Genomic DNA, 10,450 nt, shown 5'->3' with positions numbered 1-10,450 from the left:
CATTGTGTCAAATACGAACAAAAATTTGACATATATATGAACTTGGACTGCATAGCATTTATGAACACAATATGAACATAATAAGAATAACTGCTATACGAAAGGAAATAAATAAAAAAAACAGGTATGAACACGATATGAACAGTTTGTGAATAATAGTTCCTTCATTATAAACACATTCAGGAGCGATCTTTTATCAATATGAGTTTTATACATGCATTGCATCCACACCGTTTAAAGTTCACCCCTTGTTCATATATGTTTCTGATCTTATATGGTTGTTTACCCCTTGTTCATATCGTGTTCACCCTTGTTCATAGATGTTTATGATCTTATATGGTTGTTCACCCCTTTTTCATATCGTATAAAATATATGAACACATAACCCAACGCTATGAACACCGGGTGCAAACACTTACACAAATATAAAAATTTGGTATCAAGCTTAAAAAATAATACTTGTGTTCATATGATATAAGTAACATGAACACAATGGTTCATGATTAATAAAAATCGGTAATATGACAATATGAAAATGGGTCGTGCATGTAATTCCATTTGAACATGTGAATTAGGTACGTATTTTAATAATTAAAAAAAAAGCTATCAATACAAGATGAATTACAAAAAAAAAACACATCGTAATGAACATAATTCGATTAAAACGAATCTTAAAAAAATAAAAATCTATTACCAAGACATTCACTTTGGTTAATTTCTTTAATTCCCGACCTCGAACTCCGATTGTTATCATAAACCATTTTAATCTTCTCATTGTTGTTGATTTATTTTCTATTGCGTTTATCCATATTAGCTTGATCGATACCGAAATTTTTTACTACCGTGTTTTCTTTGCGAATTAAAAACCGATAAAACAATGAACATGGAAGATCAAGATTAAAAAAAATATTAATATTATAAATGCATATTTTTTGGAATTTGATGATTTGTAACTCCCCATTAATTGTTTGGGAGTTACATATCAAATCAAATTACTGAAATACCCTTGTAATTAAAATATGAAAATGACATAAACCTACAAAAAGAATGAAATTTGATTGGTTGCCATGGTTTTTAAAGTTAACACAAAATTGTTGGTTAACATTTGATCTTCCTTATATGTGTGTGTGTGTATATATATATATATATATATATATATATATTAGTTGTGTACCCGCGCAATGCGGCGGGAGCCATGAATTTTAACGATTTTAAAGTTCCACGAGTTTTATAAGATAAAATTTAACAATGATATAGGTTACACTTGGTCTTTATATATTAATACAATTTGAATAAATAAGAGTTATGGTTCCAATTACAGACTATCGATGAAAAAAATTGTATGGTAGTTTAAAATCCAATATATTTAAAATCCAACATATTTAAACGACTCTACAAATGTATATCGGAAGAGGTTTGCTTATGGTTTACATTAGGAATAGTGAACAGTAAATAATGGTTGTTTAACAACTTTGAGAGCAAACAAAATATGAATTAATTGTATACACTGAAAAGAAAGACCAAAAATCCATATGATTCCTAAACATTACAGAAGAAGATGCAGCATTGCAAGTGTTGAAGCAAAAGACAATAAACAAATAGAAAAGGGAAAAGGGAAAATCAAGTACAAACAAAACCACCATCACTCAGACTGTCTTTGATTTGGAAGCCTTCTTCTTGTTTAATGGTCTTCTTAGCATTGAGGTCTTCATGCCAATGAAAAACATGAGTCCCCCCAACAGTGCCAGATTCTTCAAAAATCCACAAAATCCATTTTTAACTAAACTTCTACATAGTCGCTCTACTTTTTATAGTAGAAATCAGGTTTGCGTACATAGTACCCATGGCCCCACCTCGGTAGGATATACCCATGTGTATGGGGGCTAGTTTGGTTTGGTTTGGTTATTTGACTATATGAAACAATCAACCAAAAATAAAGAGGGGGTGTGTGTCATTCTAACCTGTGTAAATTTGATAAAAAGTTGAGAGAATTCTTTCTTCTCTACGTCATAGTTGTAGAAATCATACAAGATGGGAGTAGCAATCAGCTAGTGCAGAATCTGAAACAAAACAAAAGCTTTAACGGTTTACTCCTTARCCAACAATYRAAGAAAACGATGCTTATAATCATATGAGTTACTAACCAGAAGAAAAGCACCAATTGTGCTGCCAAAGATGAAAAGGAGGCTTCCGATACCCTTCAGGGCTATAGCTCCAGCAACTAAAATTTTGATCTATAGAAGTCATATCACCATAATGAAAATTAGATGTATGTGGTAATAACCACGGGTTCAATCCTATTGAGAACTAAGCAGCGATTYTTGCCTCAAATTCTGGCACTTGGAACCCRGTGTGTGCTGTGACATGCTTTGAGAACACACTGAACTTGGGCACAAGGGTTTTTGCTGCTGATCCACCATCATTGCCAAATTCATTGAACCTATATTCAACAGTTAATCAGAAGATCAAAATGGGAGAATTACCAACAAAAAGAGCAATTACTTAAAAAACATATAAGAGCCAGTCAAACTAAACAGAGACTTAAATCAGCCCATACTCTTTTAATTGATGATCACACTTAATATAAACATGATGAGCCAAAAGTAATTCTTTTCCCCCATGTTAAATGAGATTACATTGAGTTGCTCATCTCAATACATAATGCTTATTAGACAAGAACATTGACTTGCTTGTAACTTCCATTAAAATTTACTTTTTGGTACTGCGAAAGAGAGTCACTTCTGATGTAGAGGTTCAAACCAAGTGCTTAACAAATGACATAGGTTTCTTAGATTTAGCTCAAAAAGTGTTTCTATTTAATTTTCTCTATTTAGTTAAATGTAGTCATCAAATTCTTCTACATAATGATGTACCCTTTTTGTCAATTAAGTTAGATAGTAATCCATTTGGCACTAAAAGATCAAATATGGGCTCTTCCTTTGGCTCTTCCTTTGGTACGAAGGTCTAATAATTGTTATGTTCTTCAAAAGATATACTAATTTTAGATTTTGTAATGCTTTTCCCTGTCTATTTTAAGCTCTCAAGTTTTTTATTAGGTAGTTGCATTTTAGTTGAAATTATACTTCATCCACCCATAAGCTAGCTAAAACGACCAATTGGCTGCACCTATGTTACATGTTTTGAAATAGCTAAGGGTCATCTATTCAGGTCATCTGCAAAATATATTGCATCCATTTATGTAAGTTACTGCATTGAAATATCCTATGGGGTCACTAAATAACTTTTAAGTTGCGAAAACAATAGGGATTAATTTATACACTTATAGTGAACGGAAGTCCTATTTACAAAAAATTGTTGTGGAATGTTGTGCAGCTGGAGATTCCAAAGAAATTGTTTGATCCAAATGTGTTCAATGCTTGGATGGTTCTCTTCTTATACATGTTGGAGCGACCTGTTCCATTAGAGGGCCAACCTGCTGATCTAGATAGTCTAACAGCTTTTTTCATTAGGATAACTTGTAGCTATGTAATTGTTAGTCTAAAGTTCCATCATAAAAAGAGATTTAATCCCAATATGATCCTATTGTTCCTTTCCTGTAAATCCCCATAAATCACACTATATCAAATTCAAACACACTTTGAAATACCTGAATATTGGGATACATTCAGGAGCATTATACCCAAATGCCCTTCCATTAAAACCCTACATCACCTTACCCAACCCACAATCCCCCAACCTCGGTTCAAAGTCTGCATCTATTAGTCCAAAATCGAAGCAATAATAACGCTTTATATGGGGTGTTTTGCCTGGAAGCTTACCAGGATAAACAAATGAAGTTTCAAACAAACATTGATGAAAGAACCCATCCTTGGATCTCACATGATTTGAACAAAACCCTAATCACAATTAAAGTAAGAATTGGAACATTTAAAGAGGGAAATATTAGAACTCACCATATTCAGAAATCAATTGTGAATCATACCGAGAGCCTGAATCGAACATCTTGGGAAATCAATTGTGAATTGTCGCTTTGAAGAGGGAGGCGATAGGAGCGTGTGTGAAGAGAGTGATTGATATTTATAAGTCGCCTGAGGAGAGGAGAGCGTGCGATAGAGAGAGAGAGAGAGAGAGAGAGAGAGAATCGGCGTGCGATAGAGATAGAGAGAATCGACGTGCGTTGGTGAATCTTGGAGACTGAATCGGTGTGGGATAGGAGAGCGTGTGAAGGTGTGTGAAGGTGGCCATCTTCACGTGATAGAGGCAGTGAAGGTGTTTCTGCATTAAAGGCTAGTACCCTAAATTGAAAATGCATAAAAAAGTTGTACATTTTTAAGACTTTAAGACTTTCTGCATTAAAGGGTAGTACCTTATGCATGTTAAGGTATTTTTAAGACTTTGGCCAAATTTGCTTTATAAAGTAGTATAAATATATATGTGTGTGTGTGTGTGAACCAACGTTCATTTACGTAAAAAGGAACCCACCGCCTCCATCTCCATCCCCATCCCCTGAAGCTCTACGTAAAACAACTCCTCCATGCCTCATCGGAGCGTCCCTTGCCATCACCGGTCAACCACCATCATCTTCATTCTCTGCCCCCCCCCCCCCACTTCTTTCCCCTATCTTTCTCACGAGATAACCGGTAATAGATTGGGTGATGAATCGATGGCTTTCGGTGGCTTCCATGGCAGGAGATGGAGGCCAGATGGCTTTTTGAATTGGGTTAAAAAAAATAGACTGAGCGGTAAAATTGACATTTTATATGTTCAACCTGTTTTATTCAGTCCGATAACGAACAACAGCTTATGTTATGTCATACATACAGCTTTATCAATACAGACAACTTTATCCATACATGTATTAACAAAAAATAAACTTAACAACCCCTAAGTCTCTTGGGTAAGCCTACCTTCTAACACATAATGCATACATTTCATGAAAGATGCCTGTAACCACCGTCCCGGTTCTAGATTTTTTAAAATTTACAAACAAGTTCTTGTAGTTTAATTTACATTTCAAGTTTTACTCTTTAACCTTGTTTCTTTCATTTATATACCCAAGTGTTAGATCTTAAAATTTCAATGCATAAAATAGCGATACGGGTTAACCATTGTGCTTTTATGTGTTCATGAAAAAAACTAACTTACTATATAATATTTATCATATGCAATTTAGAAATAGTATTTATGGAAAAGCCTATAATTGTTTTCAGATATTGTGGAAAAAAATAAGTTACTAGTACCTTTGATGAAAATGTTATTCGGTTTTTCTTCGAAAGGAAATACATCACCGCCTCAAAATACTTCTGGTTCAGAAAATGGTTTTGAAAAACTAACGAAAACAGTAACAATATTTATGGTTGTTATTTAGAACAAGTACAACCGTCGAACCCCCCTTAACATAAATTCCTAGCTCCGTCCCTGTGTATAATAGAGCTAGATCAACATTTATCTTCTATTTCGACGTGTTCATCGATTAGTATATTCAAAAGTAAAACTTTAATTAGTTGTACATATGCAGTGATAAGTTGTAAACTTGAACTTTAAAAAGTTATGTATTAATAAGACAAAACTACTACTTAGAAAATTGCTTTTAAGAGTTTTTACCAAATGTGAAATAGCATAGTAAAGATTATCTAGCTTACAATGTTTAACTGTCTTCTTTTAATCAGATAGATCTATAGATATTATGTTAATAAACTTGTTTTAAATATGGTAAAAATAAGAACATGTTACAAATACTAAAAAACACTTTCGACAATTTACGACAATGAGTGAAATTGTGTTTACAAAAAAGTCAAATTATGATATAATAAACAGAAGAATATTTAAAGTGTAATATAAGAAACTAAAGAAGAGATTCAAAGACATTTACAATTAGTTCACAAAAAAGAAAAATTAGTCAAACAATAAAATAATCAAGCAATGTGGTTAGAGTTTGCTGAACAACAGTTAAACAGCTATAAGAAAAACATACTAACTAATTAAGTGACTTAATTATAATCAGACATATGAAACCAAAAATAGGACAGTATACATGCAAGTCTAAGGTACAGACGAGAAGTTGAACTAAAAATGCCAACTTCTTTGTCATTCCCACCAACTCATCATCAATGGGTCCCTCTTCTCCATGACTCAATCTTCTATATAAATCCAAATCCACAAACATATGTTCCCAATCCAACTCAAACACCTTCTTAGTTATTGATTGGCTTCATCAATCCAACGCAATCTCAATGGCTAATTCCTATCTCATTTCCTTCCTACCACTCATACTAGTTTCGATCACTTTAGCGTCAATAAGTGGTGGGATGATCAGTGCTGAGGCACGTAACTTTTTGGAGATATCTAAGGTTCCAAAGCCTGAACTTCCAGAGATTCCGAAGCCCACACTTCCTGAGCTTCCGAAGCCTACAATTCCAGAGATTCCAAAACCCACACTTCCTGAGCTTCCGAAGCCCACACTTCCTGAGATTCCAAAACCCACTGTTCCTGAGATCCCCAAGCCCACAGTTCCAGAGATCCCCAAGCCCACAGTTCCTGAAATTCCAAAACCCGTACTTCCTGAGCTTCCAAAACCCACTGTTCCTGAGATTCCGAAGCCCACACTTCCTGAGATTCCAAAACCCACTGTTCCTGAGATTCAGAAGCCCACACTTCCTGAGATCCCCAAGCCCACAGTTCCTGAGATCCCGAAGCCCACAGTTCCTGAAATTCCAAAACCCGCACTTCCTGAGCTTCCAAAGCCAGAGTTGCCTACTTTGCCCAAACCAGAAGTACCAAAGGTGCCAGAATTCCATGACCTTCCTAAGCCCACCTTGCCCAAACCAGAAATACCAGAGTTGCCCAAGGACTTCCCTAAACCTTCTCTACCCCATCCTTAGAGACCTACTTTTGTGAAAGCTTGTGATATATTCGCTACTACTAATGTTACTTCCAAGAAATTCGTCATTTAGAGTATTCCCTGAATATTGAATGATTATTTGTGTGTGGTCTGTTGTTCTGTCATACGATGAACAATTTATGTATGTTGAATTTATGCACCTTGATTATATTATACTCTACTGTTAGAGTATCGTTGAATCAATTTGACTTCATGTCCTTTTGGCAACTTAATGTGCATGATAACAAGAAATAAATCCATGACTAAAAGGTTTTACACTATAAAAAAATGAAAAAATCAAATAATATTCATATCTAGTTTAAAGGAAAAAAATGACAAATGAAGGATGGTCAGTGTAGTAGTTGTAGACCATATACGTTCTTGCTCAACCAATGCATAAGGTCTTTTTGTCTAGCAAAAACTTGATGGTACATTTTGTTTGTTGGTGTTTAGTTTGCTGATGATTGATCGTACCAATTGAAGCATAAAAGGAATATGCTTTTCATTCCAGAAATTTTACTCTCTACTATTCAACTCATTACAACAAAAGGTCTTTTTATCTACAGCTTCCAAGAAACTGAGAAGAACAATCAGACATTAGCATTCAGTCTCTGAACTTTTTTCATCATGGTTGCTATTCAAATTACATGAAATAATTACCCACAATATGTGGCTTGCAAGTTCATATTGCAAAGGCAAGCATAAAGATATTTCCCTCTGCAACACTAATAAAACATAATTCATATTACATGTGAATCCGGCACTCCTTTTTCAACAAGTTAAGAAATCCATGTTGATTGACAGTACAAAATTTTCTTTACGTATATTTACAACATATAGCATCAAGTATTGAGCCTAACTTCACTCTCACCTGTACATCCAGAATACCTGCAACACTCCAGTGAGTGTGCAACAGCAAACACCATCATCACCTTGCAGACAGCGAACGAGAGCTTTTTGATGTTATAAATAGCAATGTCTAAAGAATTGATCAGTCTTCCTCCCATTAGCTAGTAACACAAAATATATCTCCGAACCACTTTCGACCATGTCGGCTGATTGATTGGAAGCAAATCTATTAACCCAGGGGGGGCCCTAATCTATTGGATACGGTGGCACGGGCTACCGCTTCGTTCTTCTGTCGTAGTGTAAAAAATTATTGGGTCATGAAATTTGCCACCGCATCAATTTGGTTTGCATGTTTCCGTTGGTAGAGTTGGTTGGCAAGACTTTTCTTCCACATCGGACCCAAATTCGGTCAGTTAAAGTCATTTCCTTAGTTTTTAGCTTTTAATTTCAGATTTATTATGTTCTAAACAGAACTTGCAATAAATGTTTTGAACACAAGATGTCACATAAGAAAAACAATGAACTAATCATCATATTTTGTAAAAATATCCATATAATTGTTTTCTATAGTCAAATGGCCCACCACTTGGAAAAATTTCTAGAACCCGTCTCTAGATGATGTGTAATATATATATATATATATATATATACATACATATACATATATATAAGAGAACAAGATAATTATCTATTAACAATTAAATGATTTATTATTATATATATGATATATATATATATATATATATATCTGGAAAATGTATATATATGGCAGTTATTTGAGAAAGCGTATCATGAAATGGTGCCTTGATGGAAGGACCGTTTTCATGCCTCTTCATCTTTTATAAATTCATTTTTGACGCCATATTGTTCATATCCATACACAGAACACAAACCCTCCGTTTTAACCAATCCATCATGGAATAAGAATTTAGTGTGGATCTGGTAAGGATGGAACAAGAACAAACCAACACAACCACGAKCTCTTCATCAAACGTTCCCGGTATGTTCGATTACTCGCTTACGATTATATACTTAATTTAATTCATGGGTTAATGAGATGTATGCATGTTTATGTATTCATAACAATTGATATCAGAGCAATTAACCTCTGAATTGAATTAGTATTTTGATACACTGACCGATTGATAAACGATGGATCGACTTGAATATAAAATATTCTGGAAATTAGTTCATCTTGATCATGTTCCCGAATAACTTTCTGGTTGAAACTGGAAATWGTCTCATCCTGATTCATACATCAAATTATTGTTTATTTCTAATTCATACCGACTATAAAGGACTATGCTTAAGATTCTGGAAATCGCTATTCATCTGTAGTTACTGTTAAATGAGTATGTTGATAAAAACGACTCATAGACGCCGATTGAAAAAAAGTGCCCGATCGGTATAGTCCCGATCGGCATAGAGGACAAGTCCCGATTAGTATACAAGGACAAGTCCTGATCGGTTTCAAGGGACAAGTCCCGATCGTTTTCATTAAACAAGTCCTAACCGGTATAGGAAAAGATCCTGATCGGCTTCCTTAGAAAATTAGCCCGATTGACGCTTACCAAGTCGGTATAGTTTATCCCGACTAATATGAGTATCGATATACATTGTTTATTATCCAGTATAACATATCCCGACCCAAATTGATCCAGGAAATTCAGTCGACCCCAAGTCTGCTTAATTTGATGAAGTCTAAACTATCTTTTTATATTTAAATTCACATATACTGCATGTTAGTATATAAGCAGATTGTTGTATTCCCTCATGGAAATCCATATATCACTATAGTGAAACAGGATTTATGTGATTCGAATACTACCACAGTAGTCAAGAATCACAATTGAGAAATTGCAATTTTCTTATATAGAAATTGCAATTTTTAYAAGTGTTAAATTTTCACATACTGCCATAGCAGTTCTGATCAAAACATTTATACACGACTGAATTTCGGATTAAATATGCTTTCACAAAAGGTAATTAAATCCGAGATTCACGTCACTACATAAATTAAAGGAATTGATTCTATTCCATTATAGACAAAATTCAGAATTATTCATTAAGACTGATCAATCTTGATCCTTGTCGCTCTCAGCACAATACTCAATGAGTATGGCTAACTTTGCACCACTAAATGGTGTAAATTACAAGAAATGGAAAGAGGACATCGAGCTCATGTTAGGCATTCTGGACTATGATCACGTTCTCAAAGAAGATCCACCATCAGAACCTGCTCAAGCAGCAGCAAAAGAAGTCAAACTAAAGCATCAAGAATGGCACAAACACAATAGGATAGCCTTGATATACATTAAGAAATGTATGACTGATGCTGTCAAGGGCGGCATACCTGAGTCTGATCTAGCTAAGGTTTACTTTGCCTCAATTGCAGACAAATATAAGGTATCGGATAAAGCAGAAACCGGATACCTTATGAATAAATTGATCAGGATGAACTTTAATGGACAGGGTAGTATCAGGGAATACATCTTGCAAGGAATTGACGCCTCTTGCAAGCTAAAGGAAATGAAGGTCGAAATTGACTATTCATTCCTGGTACACTGTTGATCCTCTCTCTCATTGATTTGTTGATAATCCCTTTTTCCTTTCGATGTATTTATGTATCTGTAATTTCAGTTCCAGCGATCATACACTGAGCTTGTTCAGTGATCGCTGATGAACTTGTTTTGAAATTCATTCAGAGACAACGATACTTCAAGAAAATAACACTCACACCAAAGATCCTTCAGCAAACGT

General features: G+C 34.6%; 1 protein-coding gene across 1 annotated transcript in view; it reads left to right on the top strand.

The window, feature by feature from the left end:
• The window catches only part of LOC112500564 (protein PELPK1-like), an 11,106-nt gene extending 4,037 nt beyond the window's left edge, over positions 1–7,069 (top strand). The window contains exon 3 of the mRNA XM_025104068.1: positions 6,145–7,069. Coding sequence (XP_024959836.1) covers positions 6,145–6,842 — 698 coding nt within the window. The 3' untranslated portion in view covers positions 6,843–7,069. The remainder of the gene's footprint in view (positions 1–6,144) is intronic.
• Positions 7,070–10,450: the final 3,381 nt, after the last annotated feature.

This window comes from Cynara cardunculus, assembly GCF_001531365.2.
Source record: "Cynara cardunculus var. scolymus isolate 2C chromosome LG 17, CcrdV1, whole genome shotgun sequence".
NCBI classification, from domain to species: Eukaryota; Viridiplantae; Streptophyta; class Magnoliopsida; order Asterales; family Asteraceae; genus Cynara; species Cynara cardunculus.
This window is presented reverse-complemented; position numbering and strand designations above follow the sequence as displayed.